At 36.6% G+C, this 22,279-nt stretch overlaps 3 protein-coding genes across 4 annotated transcripts; 2 read left to right on the top strand and 1 right to left on the bottom strand.

Moving 5' to 3' along the window:
- Window positions 1-637: 637 nt before the first annotated feature.
- Window positions 638-3,510, bottom strand: LOC112568854. Its single transcript, XM_025246369.1, has 6 exons — window positions 3,391-3,510; window positions 2,413-2,492; window positions 1,935-2,044; window positions 1,659-1,826; window positions 1,392-1,438; window positions 638-863 (listed from the first exon to the last, which is right to left on the bottom strand). Exons 1-6 carry the CDS (start codon window positions 3,493-3,495, stop codon window positions 816-818), a joined length of 558 nt encoding a protein of 185 aa, XP_025102154.1. The 5' UTR covers window positions 3,496-3,510; the 3' UTR covers window positions 638-815.
- A 1,120-nt stretch (window positions 3,511-4,630) lies between these two features.
- LOC112568856 lies at window positions 4,631-8,042 on the top strand. Of its 2 annotated transcripts, none has more exons than XM_025246372.1 (6): window positions 4,631-4,720; window positions 5,823-5,901; window positions 6,256-6,365; window positions 6,946-7,113; window positions 7,323-7,369; window positions 7,861-8,042. In XM_025246372.1, the coding sequence occupies exons 2-6, from the start codon at window positions 5,843-5,845 to the stop codon at window positions 7,879-7,881; spliced, it is 405 nt and encodes a 134-aa protein (XP_025102157.1). In that variant the 5' UTR covers window positions 4,631-4,720; window positions 5,823-5,842; the 3' UTR covers window positions 7,882-8,042. The 2 variants fall into 2 exon arrangements, with proteins under 2 accessions (XP_025102157.1, XP_025102156.1); XM_025246371.1 differs by having other exon boundaries at window positions 4,634-4,720; window positions 6,247-6,365.
- Window positions 8,043-12,299: 4,257 nt separating this feature from the next.
- On the top strand, window positions 12,300-18,000 carry LOC112567569 (galectin-3-binding protein-like). Its single transcript, XM_025244265.1, has 3 exons — window positions 12,300-12,452; window positions 13,749-13,890; window positions 17,820-18,000. The coding sequence occupies exons 1-3, from the start codon at window positions 12,395-12,397 to the stop codon at window positions 17,998-18,000; spliced, it is 381 nt and encodes a 126-aa protein (XP_025100050.1). The 5' UTR covers window positions 12,300-12,394.
- The last annotated feature ends 4,279 nt before the right edge of the window (window positions 18,001-22,279 follow it).

Genomic DNA, 22,279 nt, shown 5'->3' with positions numbered 1-22,279 from the left:
TAACTGTCAGCTAGATATCATGCCAACGTGGCCATTATAGTCATCAAGAGAGATAAAAAATGTCAGCTCGCAAAGCAGTACAGGAATATTGTTTTCATATTGTGCAAAGATGCTCTTTAATCTCGTCATCCTAGTGTCCTATTTATATGACAGGCTGTATCTAAACATGCAGAAAAACAAACACATTTGTAAGATAGCGAATTAAATAAACATTTGATTGGTTAGTATTAAATATAAAGAAATAATTTTTATATTTATCTAGTTTTCTGAAACCGATTGTCCCTCATCCAAAGACGAATAAATGATTGAGACCACTAATCTACATCGGAAAAATGCATTGTTTCATAAAGTCATGTTTTAATTATTTCAACACAATTAGTTTTGATATTTATGCACTTACTTATTTCAGCATCAATGTGCCGCTGTAAAGTTTTCCCCTCTATTTATTCTTAAATCTTTCTAGTTCTTTTCTAAAGAAATATATTGTTAGTTTTAATGTTGTGTTATGTCTTTATTGTTTGTTTAAAATGTTCTTGCCGTAACCTGTTCAAATTATTTTTAGAAAAATGGTTTTGTCGTTACCACAATAGCATAATATAAATACACCAGAGGTCAGGAATGAAATGGTGGAGAGATATCAAAGCCACGACAGAAAAGAAAACAAGAACTAAAGTCACTAGCATCAGAGATGAAAAAGCAGATGATGTGCAGTGAAACATCACGCCACTAAAAGACAATAAATAAACAAACATAAATTTGTTTCGACAAATTTGAATTTATTTGGAGTTTCTTTTGCATATGATTGCAACAGATTGTCAACATCCCGCGATGTTATTCAGCTCTGTTTTGAAGTAGCTTTTCGCCTGGAAACATAAAAAATACATGCAATCACATATTGATACATCGTCTATGAGGTAAAGCTTACTTTTCTTCACTCCTTATGGAGTCCGGTACACTTTCCTGCCAGCTGGATCGACTGAAGTTTGCTGCGTTGATCAGGCATCGAACCAGGGCGCTGTCTGTTTGGACACCACAACTCTAACCACTCGGCTATCCGCCTTCTCGTCTTTACGTGAATATTTGGTTTAAAGTCTTTTACTATTTCATCGCTAAAAGTGGTTTTTATTTTTAAGGACTATGAATAAACTTTTAGTTTCTAAAAATGCAGTTTGAAGCAGTCGGTGCAGATGATCTTGAAACAAGAAACATATAAGACCACAGAAGGGGTTATTTAGTTTTTGACTTGCCAAATTACAGTTAAAGCTCATCTGTTATTCCCAAGAGGTAATCTCTCTTGATAAATTATAGTCTTTCATTTTTTATAACATTATTCATCTACCTACCCTTCTCTGTCAGAATGTCACCGAATGTCTACAACATGACGATCTTACCTGATGGGATGCGTTTTTATATTCTCCTAAAATTGCTTTCCTGTTGTCTGAAAAGGTAAATACAATCGAGATGCTTAGGCAGAGCGACATACACCTAAAAAATTATTTTAACCACTTCTCAATTTACAAAATCAACAAATTTGAAATATTGATGGGCATGAACAACAAATCCTTCATCTAAAGTTTACTTTATGACCTCTTAAATTATATCATAATACGCTTTATTTCTAGGTCCGACAGAACTAACTTAGAAGGAAGATTTCTCACTGTCCACATCCATGATGCTGAAAAATGCGCATGTCACCGATGAATCGATGACACCGTCGACTGCAGAGTCCAGGGTGTCCGCAAAGTCAAATGCGATTTGAGCTTGAAGAGGAGGAATATCTGGAGAACACTTATCAGCGAACTCTTCAAAGCTCCAGACTCCATCATCTGTAATTAAAAAAAAATTCAATCTCGTGTTAAATTTTTCTGAGTTGACGTGAACACCGACGATCACTAAAACAAACATTTACGAACAAGAAAACATCGAAAAAGTACCATTCGTATCAACGTCCCTGAAAGTTGTGAAAGTTTCACTGAAATGGAGGATTCCATCGCCATTAAGGTCGAACGCTTTGAAATTCTCGACATCTACCTCGTTGGTAAAGCTGAAAGTATCACAAAATTAAATTCTTTTTCAATTTGATGATATTATGAACTTTAATGAAATGGACTGAGAAAGTTGATTTTGCTGCAACTGAAAGTGACATTTTTTTTTGTTTATTTGCATGTTTGCTGGTGTTTTGTGCACATCTATGCTTAGTTCATTTTTCTTACTTATAGAACTAGTTTCTGCAAGAAATTAAAGTTTTGTAAGTATGATTTTCATGCATTTTACTAAAGGCTCCTGATGCATTTCCTTCACTTTTCATCGAGTGTCTACACATAATAAAATCTGATCAGACCTGACAACATCTTATTTTTTTCACATCTCGTATGAGAAAATATAATGCTTATCTGTTATATAAATTACTACCCCGTGTGAAACACAACTTCACTATGTGCAGTAGCCAGAAGTCCAAAAAGGATGATGATTCTCATTCTGATCCGATTTATCTGCAAAGTGGGTAGTAAGAAAATAAATGTAAAATTATATTTGTTATTTGATATCTCTGTAAACCTTTTCTTTTAGAGATATGTTCTTAAATGCACATTTACTTGACGTGAGTGGACAACTTTTTTAATTACTTATGTGATTATATCATCAAGTGAAAAATGTATCTGCAGGTATTTGTGTGTAGTCATGGTATGCTTTGAAAAGAATAAACATTAACATTGACATAAAAAGCGGATTATTTCGTTAAAAAAGTGAGAAAGACTTTAGAGAAAAAGACACAAACCACAACATAAAACAAAAGTCATGATCACAATTTCACGTGAAACATTTCACGTAAAGCACATAGTAAAAATGGAGAAGAGAGGTGTGACAGAACTTTTGCTCTTCAAACGAGACAGTCTTCCTAAGATATTTTTAGTGTTTATGGAGATGATTACAAAAATCACGTCATATAAACTCATTTATAGATCAGTTTAATAACGAGTTATTTTAAAAATTATAAATAAATACTCCTATAACTAGTTTATTATTAATATGATAAATTGGTTATGATTTTTTTTGAATTGGTGTGGGATTAGTATGTTTAGTTTAAAGTGTTTATACTTCTCTAAATAATAATAAAATTTAAATGTTGATAAGTATTTTTATTATAAGAAAAGTTGTTTAGAATAGACATCGACGATGAAAAAGAAAGTGACTGCAAAAAGAAAAGGAGTACAACGGATGCTCCATGCAGAGCTACTGACTACTAGCTACAACATTACTTTAAATACATTAATCAGTCATTAGTTTGACTGTGTTAAAGTTTTGGCAAAGATGACTTAACACTTCATTACCTGTACTTTCAGATGCTATGTAAAATATTTTACTTTTATTTACTATTTTCAATCTACTTACACTTGAAGTGCAGAGATGTGAGCAGAACCAAGAACTTGAGCTCTGGTTGTGTTTTAGGAAGATTGCAGGACAGTTTATATAGTCTGTGGATGAGTAATCAGACATATGTCAGGATTAAGCCTGATAATTAATGTTTACTAGACATCTTATTTGATATTGACAGGTGACCCCATGCTCAACCTGAAATCGAAGTTGTGTTGAGATTATTGAGGTGAATACAAGGTATGAGTGACAGCGTGGCAGTAATATTATACAAATGTTTCTTCTTTTTTCGTTCTTGTTTTTAAAATTTTAAAGCCTAATACTGTGTGGACATCTGCAGGAGAAAGACCTCTTTCCACACATCTTTGTTTCCGAAGAAGTTTGATTTCAGAAAATGAGCACAATTTCGCTAATATAACTGACATCCCAACTTTCCAATTCCTGTCAAACTAACTGAAACTGAATACTCTCCTTAATTATGAAGTAACAATCGAGAGATTAAACATTATGATTGTGTTAACATTGCTGAAATAATTCGCACTTTGGGTGATGGAACTAACAAACATTATACTCTGTCTTTTAAAAACAAATTCATGTCAAGATTAATATAAAGTAAAGAAACATCCGCACTATGTTTATTTCTGGCGTTTGAAAGATAAGGTCTGTCTGAATCTGAGATCGAACTTTTCTAGACAAGATTGATGTCAAAAATAAGCTTTTGTAACAGCGTGGCGGAATTATTTTCAAATAAATATCCGACTAGATTCGTGTGCTAGCATAAACAATTTTAATAGCTAACAAAGAGTGAATTTAACTAAATAAATTTCTTTTAACAAGTTCTAATCTTCTGAGTCTTTACGGAAATTGTATTCTTTTGAAGTGAGAATTAGTAGCATCGTGGAGACATCAGTACTTAAATGTCTGTGAGAGTTGTTGGTATTTCAGTCCACTGCTCAACTGCAATCGAAACCGATATGGTGATACTGCAACATCTGGTCCATCTCACTCAGATGACCGGTCAACCAAACCACGATCCTGCATTTTTCTTGTAATCCCTTTGTTATCATACGGGTTTTATCTGGCTTCCCACAATGTGTTAGCAGAGGTACATTGTACTTTGATATTGTCCCGGACAGACTGTTGTTGATGTCAACACGAGTTCGACTCCAAGTTCCTGAAGCGGTCATCTGTCAGATTAAGTGAAGCCTGTGGGAAGTTTTCTCAAGTTTTATTCTGATTTACGGACTTGTTGATTCAGAAGCCATGTATATATTTCGTCCTGGCGGCATTCTAAGACTCACCACTGCTCAGACATTCCCAGTCTGCTGACTTCACTGCGAGTAAGGCGGTAAGTACTCTGTAAGATGGAAATTCAACTTCTAAAGTTTATTTGCTTATAAAGCTTGTCTTGAACATCAAGTGATTCAAGCGGCTTTTACACATAGTACGATATGTGTACATTTACTTAGAAATATAAACTAGTTAGTTATCTCGTTACAAATTACGCCACTGAATTTTCAAAATCTGCAAAAGGTTTTATATGTTTAAAGCAATGCACACGTCTGTTTATAAATTTTATTCATATTCAGAAACGAAAGCATACACCTTCTCATACAGTTTTCATAATCTAATAAATGGACTGATCTAAGAATAGAAAAATTTATATAATAGGTTGTACTCAAATCCCTAAAAACTGCTTTTAAATTGATTCAGGGTTTTGAAAGGTATAGATGACCTGTCCTTTTGTTAGGTCACTTAACTGATTGTTTGATAGACCTGTTCTCTTGTATTTAACTGCTCGAGTACACTTTATTCACCATCTCTATAGCTGAAGCGCTAAGCACACTCTTATGATGTTTAACAAGAGAGTACGCAAATGACTTAGTTGTTAATTATATTATTCCATCTATTGATGAATACAAACTCTCAAATATTTTCTCTACTTTAACAAAGCTGTCTACGCAGTTTTTGGCTGAAAGAAAATTTTAACAAAAAGGTTGACAATTCTCATTACTTATCTTAACATAACGATTTATACTCTTATTTTATACCTGTTACACAACAGTTCTCCCTTTTACATTCTTTTAAGTATTAAATTAATTTTGTTTGAGATAAACAACTCTTATCATTGCTTTTTTAATATCCAAAGACAGAGATAATCATCGTTTTAAATATGAGATTTTGCACACAGACAAAGAAATTCGTTGTTCTTTATTGACATATTTTATGATAAAACGCTTTTGCAATTAAAAAACTATTCTTAGTAAACATGGGGACTTTAGTACTTCACTGGAAATAATTTGCTTCATAGAATGTTCTACCTTATCGAAATTGTTCACACTGGCATCGAAAACTCTTCTTTTTAGAATATTTAACTGAAAGGAAAACCTGTCCACAACATGTGAGTCTTACTTTACAAATTTCTGTGGTTTCGTTTTGTGACTTTTCAGATTAACCATAGTTTTGCATAATGAAGATCGTCCTCCTTTTTGGTCTTCTGGCTACTGCGTTCGCCATCGATTCATCGGGGTAAAAATCAACACTTTCACATTTTATTCAATTGTAGTAACACATCTTAATGAATATTAATAGTGAATATTAATAGCTCTGAAAAATGATAGCTAACCTAAAAACTTGACTATCCGTTTTTAAAAAGAGTTTGGAAATCTCTTTTCTCTCTCTCTCTCTCGCACTAATATTTATACACAAATATTCATAAATATATATACCTACACACATAAACACCCAAACATATATATATATACTAGCATCCCACACACTTAAGCGATGAATAGCATTAGCAGAAAGGATGAAACATAATATAAAAACTTAACAAAAGCTTTATAATTCAAACTAGTGAAAATATATTTTCAGTCCTTTCAGCTACAGCACAAAAGAGATCCGAGTAGTGTTCGATTTTCTGGACAGGAACATGGATGGAATCATCCACCAGAGTGAACTTTTTACAAAGTTTAGGAAGGATGATACAAACGGTATTTTTTCTTCACTGCTGCCATCATCATCATCACCCTCCTCCTCCTCCTCCTCCTCCTCCTCCTCCTCCTCCTCTCCTCCTCCTCCTCCTCCTCCTCCTCCTCATCATCATCGTCATCATCATCATCCACCAATGTATTTTTTTCAACTGTTTTTGAGTGTTCGCGTTATTCACTGTCATGCATTATCCTCTTTTTCTCACATTCTCTCACTAATATCATTTCGAGGTGTTGCTGCCTGTATGTCGGTACATTTAAACGTTTGTAGAAATCTCACTCTTCTTGAGGGTCGGCAAACACACGTGTCTGTGTGTGGGTGAGCGTTAAAAGTAACTTCATATTTATTACGTTTAAATAAATAATTTCTATATATATACTTTATATGCCTTTAGGCACATGTATATTCTTTCGAAAATGAACAACTTAAATACTGAACGATGATCGTAGTATATCGAGGTAAGAAAATAATGCAAAATTGCTTGTGATAAAAAAGTAAGATAAATGAGCTAAAACAGTTCAAAATAAAAGAAGAATACATTTCCTATCGTAAAAATAAGTTTTAGACAAATCTCTGTCACAGACGATAAAAAGGTGAGCTATGAAGAATTTACTGCTGGGTTCCCTCCTGAGATACCATCAAGTCTAATCAACGGCACTTTTATCTTCTTCGATGGAATGGACGACAACATTGACGGCGTTCTGGATCCATCCATCGTTTGCCGCCTTTTCACCTTCCTGGATGCTAACAGTGAGAGTCACACCCCTCCTCTATCTCTCTGGACATGTAAAGTAATGAGCAATAAAACACAACTGAGTTGGTCATATGTTAAACGTGTAACAAAATATTTGTTTTATTGACAACTGCTTTTCAAAAGCATCGACTTACTTTGAATGTTTTATAGTTCAGAATTAAGAAACCACGTTGATAAAACATTTAAATTGTATTTTTGGTTCCAGACAACAGGAAAGGCGTATTTGGGGAGTTTAAAACTGTTGTTGATCAGGTAATAATATTCTCATTATACGACAGTAAAACAGATAAGTGCAAAGACTGAGACTTATTATAAAGAATGAAGAAGAGGTAGAGCTAGAAATGACAAAAAGAATAAGATGCCAGGACATGTGTGTGAATGAGAACTAGTCTGTTAGCTGGAACGTTTGCTACAAAATAAAATGCACAAGATCTGTCGGGGAAGATAAAAAGACAGGACTAGACTGCAATGTCCACTTGTTGTACTCCACATAGAATAGTGTTGCCTGATGGTTTCAAGAATTATTGTCGTGATCATTGTTTCTGGAAGGTCGCTACAAACTGCAGGTCACGCGGGGTTTATTTTCTGTAAAACTGCAGCTATCGCCTGACTCATTGGACTTAAATTAATAAATTTAAATAGTGGCATTTAGGAGATCCACGTATTAAAAACATGCAGATGTACCATATAATTGAGGGTAGTTACAAATATGATTACATGTAATTATGTTCTGATGTTGCCAGGTGCTCAGCTCCATCTCCTAAGCGCAAAGACCTGATCAGGAGATTAACGGTCTGCTGAAATGATGTCAGGACTAGAGACTACAAGTAAATACAAGATATTATCATAAGATTAACAGGCTGCTGCTATGATGTCAGGACTAGAGACTACAAGTAAATAAAAGTCAAATTTCGAAACAAAAAAATGTGTGTTTTAGTGGTTTTGTTTGAGACTGCATGTAATGGACTCATTATCCCTGATGTTAATGAAATTTGTTCTTCGTAATCCTTCGTTGGGAGGCTAACATGAGAACCAGTAATTCATATGGGTTTTAAGTACTGTGTGCTCCTTCCTTCAGTTGCCGTTAAGAGGCATGCAAAGCTCCTTTGTGTCCCTTTCATACTGTGACAGACTCTGGCATTCACCTACATGACTGGACATTCGCGCGTTCTTTCGTCACAAAATAACTCTACTCTTTTGAAGTCCTGTTTATAATTAATAATTTTTACTAATAAAAATACACAATAAATATAAAAAATTATTTCATAGTAAACATACATCAGTTAATCCATACCACTGCCTAAGATATATTATTACTACTTATTACTGATCTCTAATTCTGTCATGTGAAAAAGTTACTGTTCTTGATGATTAACCTAAGAGTAATGAAGTGTAAAGTTCGGCACAACACTGCTTACATTGTATATATTGTCTATAGGGATGAATGTTCCATAAATTTATATATATATATGTAACTCAACATTTACAACTATTCTTAAATGACACAAACAATCATACAAACAAAACATAACTGACGTGTCCGCTCGGGGACAGACGTTGTCCACTAAATGACTCTGAGCACGAGCGACCTCACGTTCTGACATATCGAACGCTGCTCTTGGGGTCAGACGTTGTCTTCCTGGGCCATATACTCCAGGAGACCAGTAAAAACAAAACAAAACAAAACGAAGAAACAGAAACAAAAGAAAGGGCACGGTCGTGGGTTAAACAAAGCTAAGAAAAAAGAGCGATGCCTTCAAGTTTTATTGTAGCACTTTTGCGACGATGTTTAACATTCTAATTACACTTTCTTTTATTTCTTCAGCCCACTGTATCGTAACACAAAGAAAAAAGGATATATTGTTTAATTATATAAGCATGAGTATTATGAGAAGAGAGTGAGTTCCAGCAAGTCTCTTTGATTTACCAGTAATCTGTTGGGCAAGAAACGTGTGATACACTACTAACTCAAGAAGAAGACGGTATCGTTGTTACCAAGCACTATGTGTTTGGTGACCACTGTTTTTCAGATCGACCAGAGGTTTTCTTTTTTTTTTGACGTTTACAGAAACTTGGAACACTTGCAAACAGAACCTCGTCCTAACGTGATTAAGGCGTGGCTGAACGGAACTCAGTGCTCTTATCACCGGACACAAACGTGGCTGGAAAAGGGAGAAAAGGCCTCGCTTCGACGAATAACTCTGGCCTTCTTCAGAAAAAAATTATTAAAAAAACTCAAGGGAGATATTTTAAGCATGAAAGGTTAGATGATGTTCGAGTTGAACGGTTCAGAGGAACAGATCCTCGTCATAATGTTCATAAGGCGTGGCTGAGCAGAACTCAATGCTCTTATCACCGGACACACACACACATAGCTGACCAAAGGGAGAGTACTTCGCTCTTCCGGTCTCAGCTATTAACGCTTGCATGCTGCAGAAAGTTTATACGTTTTATAACTTAATACGTTTTTATAACTCAGTGATGATATTTGAACTACAGCTGCAGTCAGGTAAATTAACATCACTTAAGTTTAACAAGGTTCAATGCATTTACATAAACGTCCAAACACATTAGCAGATTTATGGACAGCAGGTGGAGATATTTACCTGTTTCCTGTCCTGTAGTATCGTTTCGTCTGTCTTCTAGGTCTGAGTCTGTAGGACCAATGCATTTTCCTGCATACTACTGATTTGTTTTGTAATTTATCGCGTTCAAAGTGTCTATACCCGTCTATGAAACTGTCGGTCTCTACAGCAATAAACAATTATTTCAACAAATTTAGCGGATTGTAGATTCCTTAATCCATCCACCCATAGGCTATAATTTGTCTTAGTTATCGTCTGAATTAAATCACATTTCAAGAGGACAGGTTCAGAAGTTCTGCTGAAAGGACACGCACATGTCTAGAGGAAGTGAAAGAATTATTCCGAGAATTAGTTCTTGTGTCGCATTCGCTTGCTGGCAAAGTGAACTTCAAAACACGGGGGCAGGGAAAAATCTAGAAGTACTTCCTGTTAGTCAACTCTTTTAATATAGGGCGTGTATGTATTTAGTAAATATGGTAATATCCTGTCTTTAAGCCACATCAAAGCTTGAGTCCGACACATTCTGCTATCAACACAAAACATCTTCCAAGTTCCTTCGTAAAATTTTAAGCAGAACGGTCTTAACATTTGGCGGTAGGACCTTGACGTTTGTTTTTACAAGAAATAAACATAACTTGCGGAAGTGTAGGAAGTGTTTCTCATTTTCAGTCCCAAACAGTCACAGTTGCTTGCTCGTTTGCAACAGGGGATTGAGCCATGGGGGAAAACTAGGGAAGTATGTACTACTCCGTGCACACCCCGCCTGCCTACTTCCTTCGTCTTTAGAAAATGGCGAGATAACGATATCGTCAAATGAAAAATTATGTCTGCATATTCAACGAAACGGTTTATTTGTAGATAGAGGAAGCAGAAAACGAAAATAAGTGTAAATTCACTCATGAACTTGTGAACAGTTACAGTATCTGAATGTGAAGTATAATGTTTGCTGTTTTGCAGATCTGTATTGCCCGCAAAGTTAAGTTTGATGTTAATGCAGTCCCATGGCGAGGATGGGTACCTTTAAGTTGAATGAGAAATATACGATTTGCTTATGCACAATTTCTATCACAAACCTTTTCATGTTTGTCTACAATATAGGCTCTTGGCTATTTTTTAATAGCCTCGTTTCTGTATCACTGAGTGCTTTACCTCTTGTCCACAACAAAAGAGGTACCTGGCAGTGAGACTTCTATTGCAGGACACAAACACGATTAACCAAAGTGTGGGAAGTATTTTGTCTTCGACTTTAGTTGTATTCAGTAACAGTTCCCGTAAAAATTCATTATCTTTGGAGTGACTACCCTAGTTTGTTGTAACTAATCTTGTAAGCGTTTGATCGTTGGAGACTTATTAGAAATCTCACTTTTCTCCGGTAATTTTATGGTGACTTTTACTTAAAGCCTGTTTTTGTTACAGTAGTAGTAAAGAGACGAGAGGAAAAATAAATCTCTGCACATACAAGCTGCTTGCGATATAAAGCATCAATTAGTCTCTTTACTTTAAAAACCAGGCTGGTTTATTACATCATGCATAGATGATCTTAAGGTTTTTATTTAGACAAAGTAATGGCAACACCCCACCATGATTTAGTAGAACAATAATAATATCTCTCTAAATAAGCATTGAGATAGCAGAACAACTAGCTGCTCCACGCAATAGATAAGTGACAAATCCAAGACAGGATGGACAGACCGCTAGTAAGCCACAGTTCTCTGAAGTTCTTCACATTGTTTTATGTGGAGTCTTCTATATGCACAGGCAGATGAGTGTGTGTGCTTGAAAACCATGGTTGTCGTATTCTCTTTGAATTCAGTAGAATTATTTCATTTGTATCTGACTCGATCATGGGTATGTTTGGTTGTTAAGCTTTTCCCAGTAGGAAGTTCATTTTATTTTTTTCTACCGTAAGGAGCAGTTTCCAGGTCCTCTTTTAAATTAACGATCATGTCTTCCTGTCAAAGCATACCACAAAGGCCTTCAGTCATTTAAGTTTTTATTTCCATGCAGTTCTTACTTTGAAAAAAAAAAAACCCAGTTTCTTAGAATTTGTGTTTCCTCCTCCACATATGACTGAGGCCTGTCAGACATATTTCGAACTAAAGAATCTCTTGTGAGTGTTCTGAAAACACTCATCCTAGTCATTACCTACAAAAGTTTACATTGTTGTGACTTATTACATTGGTATCAAGTCTAGCAAAAATACTGTAAAGTTGTGCTAATAGGCAGCGGGGGGAATACTGGTTATATTAAACATTCTAAAGAACAAAATAAACTTAATATTACTGGATACATAAACACCGGATAAGATGTGAGCTGAACAATTTAATTTTGATTTGTTATGACTAGAGATTTAGTCGCACAAAAAAGAATATCCCACACCACGCTTTGTTTATTCCCTTGTCTTTCAAAATATCTGAACTCGGGCTCAGTGCACCTCACGACTCCCACTGCACTTCAGAAATAACCGCACGTCCCAAGGCGGCGAGAGGGAAAGAGACAGACATAAAAAGATAAAACATTAAAGCCGACCAATCACAGCCAGGCACGTGACATGTCAGCCAATCGCTGCTCGCAGACCTTAACATCCTGGTCGCTGTATGTAAAGTTGCGGCGCTGCAGTCGACGTCCAGTGTCTTGTCAGTCACAGACACACCATCATTGTAAGTCTTCATCACCAGAGTCAACGAGCATCATGAGGTACAGGGTGGTCACTGCTTACCTCATGTACCTGCTGTTGGTGCCAGGCCTGGGTAAGTAGGCATAATACTACTGTAATAACTTTAATAAGTTGTCAAGGATATGAAATTCTCTAAGGGTGTGTAACAAGATTAGTAAGCATTTTATGACAAGTCATGTCAATTAGGTTATCAGACTGCTGATTACAAGAGACCAAAGCAATATGACAGTTATCATTGGGTTTATCTTCAGCAGGTATGGCTCCTACTTCCGTTTGCGGCAGCGGTCACTCTTTGCTCGCTGCTGTTCTTGTATTCATCTGCTCTGGCCATTTAAGGTCGTCTGATTAACAGGAGGCTTCTCTAAAATCCTGTACTGAAGGCCCTTTTAATTACTTAAGTTTTCTTTGGGTGTGGACGCGTCGACACTTTTATTCTAGACCCAGATGTGCCTGATATTAATATCCCTATTAAAATTACCACATGACACTGGGTGTAGAAGAAAAACACAACAACTAGAGCAGCAACAAGAATGCAAGTTCGGTACTAGGAGTAGAAAAACGTAACCCTTGCTATAAGACAACTCAATGTCAAGTTGTTTGGGGATAAACGGACAGTAGCAAAATATAGCGACTCATCACATCCCACGTTTAGAGATACGCTGTCACGAAAAAGTAGAAACAGCACAGTAGTGTGGGTGCCATAAGTTGAGCAGGCACTGAGAGGGATGGGATGCTGAAAACTCCAGTTTTCGCCAAGTGCTTTGTCAGCTATCTCCAGGCCGTCTTTTTACCACACAAGAGACCGGTAGTTGGAACTTGAAAGAAGGGTGCAGACCACACTTAAGCCAGAGTGTAAAGGAGGTTGACCTCTAACCCTGAATAGCATCGATGTACTCCTGGTAGCGCAGTGGGACACGTTACTTTGGTCACAGAGCCAGGCGCTGGTTCCTATCTGGTGCGACATCAGGCCAGCTGGTGACGGGAACTGAGTGCACACTGGTGTAAGGGACAGTACACGTGGGAGCTCATACCAGTTCCATGCAAGGCACGTTTCGCTAATCTCGGGAAAGTTCCAGACAAAGAAGACCAACGGTCAACAGACCACCATATCTTTTGCGTCTACTCGGGAGGGCTCTCCGCGTAGCAAACACAATCGTTCGAAGTAATCGTTCTGAATAATAATAATAAAACATTTGTAATTACATAGAGCGAGGACAATGTTTATAAGCACATCTTCAAAAAAGAAGAAGAAAAATGTATCCATCTAACAATCATGCAACATAGCACTTTTTCAAAGAGTGTTCCCACTTATTTATGACAAAGAAGTAAACAATTTATTAATGCAACTTATTTGTATTTTCTATTTTAGCTCTAAAGTTAAGAGCTCGTGTGGTTAATGGCACAGCAGGACATCCGGAAATCTTTTACAATGGAACTTGGAACACAGTGTGTGATGACGATTTTGGAAAGAAAGATGCTTCTGTAGCCTGCGGAATGTTAGGATTCAACAGGTATGTGTAGTCTAACCCAATTATGAAACATATTTAACTAACAAGATATACGTTTATTTTACACGTTTGATCCCTTGGATACACTTTAATCATTGGATAATTATCATGCTGACATAAAAGTCCAGTAGACTTATAATGTCTAGACTTATAATGGAGAGTGATCAGTTTAAAGGGATTTCAGGATCACTATTGCTTCTGATAGGAAAACTCTTGTTATTACAGTAGATATTCGTGCCTGGTTTATTAGTAAAATAAACCACTACCACTGTCCCTTTCACCACAAGTGGATAAAGTTATATTTATTTAGGTTATGCAGTGTAAGTAGCAGTCAAAATCAATGATTTGTGCCTCAAAAATGAATTTTCAAAATATTGTGTCCTATTACACGTATTATTTCTGCGACCAGTGTTTTTTTTCAAACTTTCATTAAAAACTTGATGCTACTGGTTTTCGAAGCTATTGAGCTTTACAAGTGTACGCTTTGGAATACTTTAAATATCTTTTAGTGAGGGATTCTTCTACAGTCCTATTGCAAGTGGACACCCTGCTGTATGAGTAACGTGTTTTGAGGTTTACTGAAGAATTTACGATGGCTTAGTAATCTTGAAAAAAGAGAAGAGCCCTCTAAGTCGCTTCACCACCTTGACTGTGTTTCAATTTCGGCGTTTTCACAAAGGAAAGAAAATATGTGGCACAGGATGTCTTTGTAATATTCGTTACATTTATCGTGGACAGTAGTTAGGCGGTTACAAGAAGGTATCAGGCAAACATGGTCACCTGTATGTCCTGCATTTGCTTTCTGATAGAGGTGTATGATTTTTTTTCTAACGCTATGTGTTTAAAGTGCATTAAATATTACTTTAATTTTGATCAATTGATTGCCTCCATATCTTCATATCCCGCGATGCAGATTTTCAAAAATTTAGGTCGTAAAGACTTGCAAGAAAAGGTAATACTCTTTCACCCTGAGTTTTAAAAATGATAGCAACGAATAAGATAACAAAGATGTGGCTCGAGTGACCAGTGGAAACAGATCCAGACAAGCAGGTTATCCAATAGGGGATACAGGTGCGGTGCCAAGAACCTCATCCAACCTGCCGAGCTAGAGGGAAAGTATGCAGAGGCTGTGTAGAACTAGACGAAGGGCGATTTCTAGGTGAATAGGTGGAGTTGAAACTGATGCTATTATAGTTCAGGCTACGACACCAACATCATCAGTATGCAAACATACAACCGTCCATAGTTCGCAGTCCACCTCTTGTTTGGTAGGAAAGTCGTACACATTCTGCAGCTTTCCAAAACACTTGATGACTATGTGTTGAAATAACCTTGTGTAATGAACATCTTGTGTAAATAATTTGATGTGTAATGAGCTGTTTTGTGGTTTATATTTTTAATTCATAAACGTACCAGTATTTGTGATTATCTCTCTTCATACACCAGAAAATGTCATGTACGGTCAATACTTCTTTTGTTGTAAAACACATACTTAATGTTTAAGTTGAAAAATATCAGCGACACTTAATTTAGTGGTTTTAATTAATTAATAATATATATTTTTCCTGAGTGATTACTTTCTGCATTAAAATTTACACTTTTTATATTTGATAATCAGCACACCAGAATAACGTTGCGTGAGTAATATATAATAAAGTTAATATGATAACGAAAGCTTTGTTATAAATGTTATTTTACTTATGCTCGTTATAACTTTGCTACTAGCAACTTTAAATCAAATTTATTACAGACAGAAAGAGGGATGAAGTAAGCAAGAGTTACCCCCATAGGAAGTGTCTAGACTCTAGAAGTTAGGTATCTGACTTTAGTATAGCCTGTGTGGTCTGTTTATTACAAAGCTAAGTACACACTGAGGCCGGACATACCCAGCGCTTCGTCTTCTACAACTGCACTTGTTGGCTGTATCACAGTGCACCAGACGACACAAGCTCTACTCGCCCAAAGAACAAATGCTTTTTTCGGTCATCACAAACATAGAACACATACTGTCACACACGCTTACAAAAAGGTGTTAAGGCCAGACACCGGTCATAAAATTGTCAAAAATTTTACATTTTGGCCATTTTGAGATTACTTCATATTATCAAAGTGTATATTTTTTTCTATCCACTCACCAAGTGGTTTTTCATAGAACAATCTAGAAATATGTCTATTTTGTCAATGAAAACATCTACTTCTATCCTATTTACTTTTCCCGAGCGCAGAATTAGCGAGAATAGAGAATGTTTGGAACATAGCAACACACTCTACTACGTGGGCAACTGTGTCACATCGTATATCGGTCGAAAGGTCATGACATGAATTTTCAAAGGCTGTGTCAGAACCCATAGAAGGCTCCACGCTATGATACAAGCTCTTTTCTAGACGACACAAAGGGTCGGAAATTTCCTTATATGGATGCATGCGTAACATACTTTGCATATAGCCAATCAGAATTCTCTAATGCCGACCTAGACGAGGTCATAGGTCACACGAACACGCTTCGGAAGGGTTCGGGTATCCCACAAGGCAACTGTCATGGCCTCCGGATGTAAACAATCTCGACAGTAATTCAAAGCTAGTTCTGGGATATTTTCTTTCTAAAACATTAACGCTTTATATTAAATGTTCATTGTGCCTGTCAGACGCTCATTTCTTCTCAAAATACCACGTGCGAAAGAATAAAAACCACGTGGACTATCTTAGACCGTCGTAGCAGCTAAAAAAAGTAACTTAGTGAACTGAATTCGACTGTCGAAATCGCCATCAGTCATGTGGTAAGCGAGCTGAAAATAAAGCGAAGTTTTCATTTCTGCTGCAAAGCTCGGTAGTAATCAGGACTAGATGCGAACATTTACAAATTTGAGTGAACTTGCAATGCTAGTTATTTATGTACTTTGTCAGGAATGTAGGGAAACAGAGCTTACATCATTTGCACAGAAAACAAAGGTTGGGTGGGGGTTTGATGGTCTTACTCCAACCAAATGTAACAAACAGAATGTGTGAAGACAATTATGTATAACATTCCTAACAAACAATGAAAACTGCTATCTAGTCAAGTTTGAAGCCATTCAGTGTCTAGAGAGCACATCATTGTCAGCCCCCTAAAAGGCCAGACAGCTGGTGCTTTTCCCAGAAATCTTTGACAGAAAATAAGATACCACCTAGCCAAAAAAATCAAACATCTTTAATCCATGTGACTACAGAGGTAATTCATAAAATAATCCTAGCATACAGATGAACAGAACATGAGCAACTGCTTAAATTCTGGTGCACTCAATGATGTATCTCTAGATTTCATGAATAGGTTCTTCTTCCTATTATTCCTATTCGCCCCCAGTGGAGCATAGGGCTGCAAGAATTGGTTATACTCCCCTATAAGCTTTTGAAATAATTTCTTTAATTGATGTTCATCCCATCACCCTGCAACTGAAGGCTAAGACAGATGAGACTGTTTCCTACTAATGCTGCTACTTCAGTAGATGCTCGCAAAATTTGGAAGCAATATGTGAGACAGCATCACTAAATGTTAGATAGCAAAAGACCAAAGATGGCAAAAACCATGAAGCTAGTGGACACTGAACTTCTTCTGTAGATCCCCCAGTGTTCATCTTTCTTCTTCTTGTTCTTTCTTTTTGTTGTTGTTCTTTCTTGTTGTTCTTTCTTCTTGTTGTTCTTCTTTGCTTTTGTTGTTCTTCTTTCGTCCTTTCTTTCTCTCTTTTTTCCTTCCTTTCTTTCCTCTTTTCCCTCCTTCCTTCCTCATTCCCTTCCTCCCTCCCTTCCTTCTTCCTTTCTTGTTTCCTTTCTTTCTTTCTTTCTTCCTTCCTTTCTTCTTTCTTTCTTTTTATTGTCTTTCTTTTTCTTGTTCTTTCTTTTATCAGTGCAAAAGTGTATTTTAATATCTGTCTTCTTCTACTTGTTTCTGATGACAGCACAACAGCAGTAGCCGTGTGGTCAGCCAAGTACGGAGCAGGCTCTGGTCCTGTTCTGTTCATTAACCTGCGGTGTGTGGGGAACGAAACCAGCCTGGCGCAGTGTAGACACTGGGGGTTCTACAGACACTACTGTGGTAACTGGCAGGATGTCGGCGTCGTGTGCACCATCAGTGCGTAGATTAGTAATATAAAAACATTTACAATTACTCCAGTGTTTTATTTAAATTGTTAAAAATTTAATTATGGTGCTGTTAGGAATGACTCTTAGTTTCCAAATACCTTTCTTTGATGGACTAGACTAGAAATCAAATATGTTCCAGGGTGTTTCAGACAAATATTATTATTATTTTTAAAACACTGTACAACAAAGTAAAAAATTTATAAGTAATTCATGTGTTTCTCTATAATTGAATTATGCTCATTACACTGGTAAAGTTTATTAACAGCTAGCACGTCTCACTTTCTTAAGTTGCAAGCCATTTCTTTGTTAAGCCGATTAACAGGTAGGGCATGCTGTAATATTATTAGTCAACTATTGTTGGTGGAAGATTACGTTGGTATCTTGACTTCATCCTGTTAAAACATTACATTCCCTCTGTAAGAACCAACAAAAGTCGCCCATCATATTTGGACTGCACTTTCTTTTGTTACGGTATTCAGTGACTAGGATGTCTCGGTGGCAGCATTGCCCTTGTTGATCACTGACATCACTTATGTTGGGGGGCAAGAAATCTAGGTTTGAGTGAAGAAAGTTTATTGTTTTGTGACGTTCGAGCTCCTACTTTCTATTAATCAGCATCTTTGCCACCAAATCTTTATAATTATCATATTTCCTTTTTTCTTTAAAAAAACATTGACAGCCGCACAGAAGTTACGTCATCCTTCCAGTTTCTAATTAGTCAACTTCATTTCAAGTAAGGGATATCTCTGATTTATGGATTTTTAAAAACTTCGTTCTTTATTTTAGCATTGCATAATTTAAGAAACTTTTGACTTACATGCTGTAAAATTTGTGAATCATTCTTCAAAGCCTTTACGAAACTATTCGCCAGACTTATCTTGATGTGAAGAGGTGGTAAGTTCAGATAGGTATAGATTGTTCGGGTTCACAAGAGGAACTTGTTTGACATTAATCTTTCCTGGCACATATTCATGTGCTACTCAGTTCTTGAAAAAAATGATCTGCAGTGGCACTACTACCCCATTGTAAAAAGGAAGCACATATAATTGGTGAACCCTCCCTGTATGCATATCCATAAGCCAATAACTTTAAGATCACCACAGATTCTCCAAATGTATGTGTAATACTTTATAGAGGTTGCAATTGCTTTCCTGCTGAAATAAGATTCCTATATAAACAGTACGTGGAGGAGAGTAAACGTGTATGAAAGGTACCTTTCACCTTGCAAATATAAACAGATTGCACTATTTGGAGGTTCGCGAATTGTGGTCTTTCTTTCACTTCTTGTTAGGGTCCCAGCTTCTCCAATGAAATCTGATTTGAATAAGAAGTGGGCCTTTTATGCTGCTATACATGTCCTTGTACTATTTTGTTTTGGTTTTAACAACAGCTTTATGTTTGCTTACACTCAGTATTACGATACTCAGTATTGCACTACAACGTTGCACCTGTTCTACTGTCTTATCACTTTTAGCTAGTGGTGTGGTTGGGAGTTAAAACGAAATAAAATAGCATGGCAGCGAGTCTTCATCCTGTAGCTAATAAGCAAATGCCATATCGTCTGCATTTTAATTAGAGAAAGATACTAGAAAAATCTTCACAAACATTTTTTTATTGTATATGAAAAACAATATTGGTTAACAGCTCACACTGGCAGAGCTCCTGTATTTATTACCAACATGACACGGCATACATCGCAGTTTGAGCTTTCCCAACGTATAATGGAACCTCCCCATCCTGTATTACCTGTAGACAAAACCATTACTGGTAGACAAAAATTGTACTCCAAAAATATGATATCAATTTATGTACCACTACTATCTAGATGACTTGCTACTAAGTTGTAGAGGATAAAACAAATGATAACCCACTCCTTTTTTCGCTTTGTTTTAGGAAAAGGATCCAACTGATCAGCAATTACATTAACTAATTTCTTGCACACAAGCCTATCCATGCAAGCATAGGACTCATGGTTAATGGCATAAAGTGATTTAGTTTGTTTGCATGAGCCTGGTGCTGGAACAATGTTTAAAGTCCCTAACTTAGAAAAGAATTGACGGCAGTAACAGATGAAAGAAACGAGATTTTTGGCACTAATTACTGGGCGCACGATCTCAGCATCCCTTCTTCAAAACGTGTGATTTGAAGGTCTGAAAAATTAATCCACGATAGTTGAGATATTTAAAATTTACACGGTTACAGGAAACCAAATCCAAACCAATTCCCATTCTTGAGAGGTCATGTACGTCAAAAACATCGTAAAACGTGACATTAACAAGGCCCACTACAAGATACCTATTTTCTTGCTTGTCATACGACCCACCATTTTGTTTAGTTTCAGCCACACTTTTTTTGACACGTTAAATTGATATTTACCTTTTTCCCGCTTGGCTTTCTGTGTCGAATTTTTTCCTAACTTTCCAAGTTAACGTCCTTGTGGATCAATGGCTTATTGTTGGCGAACAGTTGTTTATCTGCCAAGAATTTCATATGTCATTCTAACTTTAGTTAAACGCAAGATGCGATTTTGAAATGGATTACAGATATATGTGTCTTCAGTTGGAGTATTGTTGGCGCAATGGGTAAACGCTAAATGTTATTCTTTTAATGAAAGTAACATCTATGTACAGGGTTGAGTTATTTTCCATGATATAGCCTTAAGTTGGCTCGGCTAAAATAGTCCTTTTTACTTCCTGGAAAATCATCGCATCATCTTGTCCTGCACACGATTTACAAATTAATGTCTGAGCTCTTTGATAGAAAAGTCACTTGAACTACTCGCTAGCTTAGCCACGCAGGGTACAAAATATGCGTCAGATTCAACATCTTGACTTTAACCTATCACATATGAATAAACGATGTTAAGTCAGGCGTTTAACGAAAACACACCTTCCACACAGAATACAGTACAGTACAATACAACTTTATTAGTACACAAAGGCCAGTAGAACTGATCGGGTGTACGGCACTTGCAGTGAATGTTGCGGTGAACATTGGTTCTCCATACAAACGTTACACATGCGGCCAGACCGCAAAAGTAGGAATTCACGTCAACTTATGATCCGGGATACTGGATGTTCTTTAAAGGATTTGCTGATTGCTTAAGACTGCAAAACCCTTTACTTTCTTGCTCCCGGCTTTAACCGCCAGAAGAATATTGTACTACGACGTTTTAGGGTTACTAAGCACAGAGCTTTGTAAGCACTAGGGACTGTATCGTGACAAAAGGTCCATCATAGAATTCTTCCATATGATCGAACAGTATGTATATCTCACAGCTTTTAAATACTCCGGTAAGGCGTCAATGATTAAAATCTTCGATGATAAACTTGGGAGAGTCCTGGAAAATCAGTGATCAGTTGAGCGGCGGTCTTGGATTGGTGCGTGGGTGGATATGCTCAGCAGTGACAAACAGCTGAGAAAATTCCTTGGACAGGTAGTAAGGATGGAGGAAAATGGACAGCAAATCAAGACCGGTCTTTCCTTGACCACAACTCTGTTGCAGTACCGTTCGTTTTTATTATAACACACGCCTAAGCCGGTGGATTTCCAGGAGATAGTCCTCAAGATAGGATTACCAAAGCACGGATATAATATAGGTCATTGCAGCTATGCCTCACTCAGCAATGAATCGTTATAGCAAGCAGACACCGGAGACATGGAATCATAGGACAATGCACAAAGAACTTCACATTTCTTTGTTTGTTTAACCAGAGCTCCAGACTATCCGTCGACAGTTTTTTGGCAGAAAATTCTTTATTTGTCTTATTTAGGTCCGTCCCATCGGCAGCAGTCTTTACCTTTTTAAAAAGGATAGGACTCTATCATCAAATTTAAGTTTCTTTTTTTACATTCTGATATTTCGCTCTTGATTTCTGGTGTGTTGTGTTGATTTCTGGTGTGTGTTTCTTTTTGGGCTTCATCACTCCTTTTTACACTTCATTTTTTCTTTTACACCTTGTTCACTTACTATGTTGGTTTGTTTTTAAAGATACATGACTTGAGAAGATTTACCCCGAAACCCTTAAATTTAAAATTACTTTTATTGCCGTGATATAGTTGCTGGCACGGAATAAAACACCAACAAACAAACAATTCTTTGTTTGATCACACTTCTATCTAAAAGCAAAGTAATACAAAGTTTCCGTAGCACTCAGCGTGTTCCAATTACAAAAACCTTTTAAAAATGCCAAATGATGGTCTTTCAAATGTCCCAGATGTAAAAACATCACGTACACAAAAGTTTATCAAGGGGCTTAGCCGCTTTGATTGAATC

Source organism: Pomacea canaliculata, linkage group LG7, assembly GCF_003073045.1.
Source record: "Pomacea canaliculata isolate SZHN2017 linkage group LG7, ASM307304v1, whole genome shotgun sequence".
Taxonomy (NCBI): Eukaryota; Metazoa; Mollusca; class Gastropoda; order Architaenioglossa; family Ampullariidae; genus Pomacea; species Pomacea canaliculata.
Note: the sequence above shows the minus strand (reverse complement) of the source record. Positions and strands in the feature narration are given on the sequence as shown.

What these genes read in the sequence shown, in the direction of transcription:
- LOC112567569 (XM_025244265.1), top strand. Translation starts at nt 12,395, where the DNA reads ATGAGGTACAGGGTGGTCACTGCTTACCTCATGTACCTGCTGTTGGTG. An exon ending in GCTGTTGGTGCCAGGCCTGG is followed by an intron (nt 12,453 to 13,748) that starts GTAAGTAGGCAT and finishes TTTCTATTTTAG; the next exon opens with CTCTAAAGTTAAGAGCTCGT. An exon ending in GGAATGTTAGGATTCAACAG is followed by an intron (nt 13,891 to 17,819) that starts GTATGTGTAGTC and finishes TTCTGATGACAG; the next exon opens with CACAACAGCAGTAGCCGTGT.
- LOC112568856 (XM_025246371.1), top strand. Translation starts at nt 5,843, where the DNA reads ATGAAGATCGTCCTCCTTTTTGGTCTTCTGGCTACTGCGTTCGCCATC. An exon ending in TAGGAAGGATGATACAAACG is followed by an intron (nt 6,366 to 6,945) that starts GTATTTTTTCTT and finishes TCTCTGTCACAG; the next exon opens with ACGATAAAAAGGTGAGCTAT. An exon ending in CACCTTCCTGGATGCTAACA is followed by an intron (nt 7,114 to 7,322) that starts GTGAGAGTCACA and finishes TTTTGGTTCCAG; the next exon opens with ACAACAGGAAAGGCGTATTT.
- LOC112568854 (XM_025246369.1), bottom strand. Translation starts at nt 3,495, where the DNA reads ATGTCTGATTACTCATCCACAGACTATATAAACTGTCCTGCAATCTTC. An exon ending in CAGCATCATGGATGTGGACA is followed by an intron (nt 1,439 to 1,658) that starts GTGAGAAATCTT and finishes TTACCTTTTCAG; the next exon opens with ACAACAGGAAAGCAATTTTA. An exon ending in ATAAAAACGCATCCCATCAG is followed by an intron (nt 864 to 1,391) that starts GTAAGATCGTCA and finishes TTATGTTTCCAG; the next exon opens with GCGAAAAGCTACTTCAAAAC.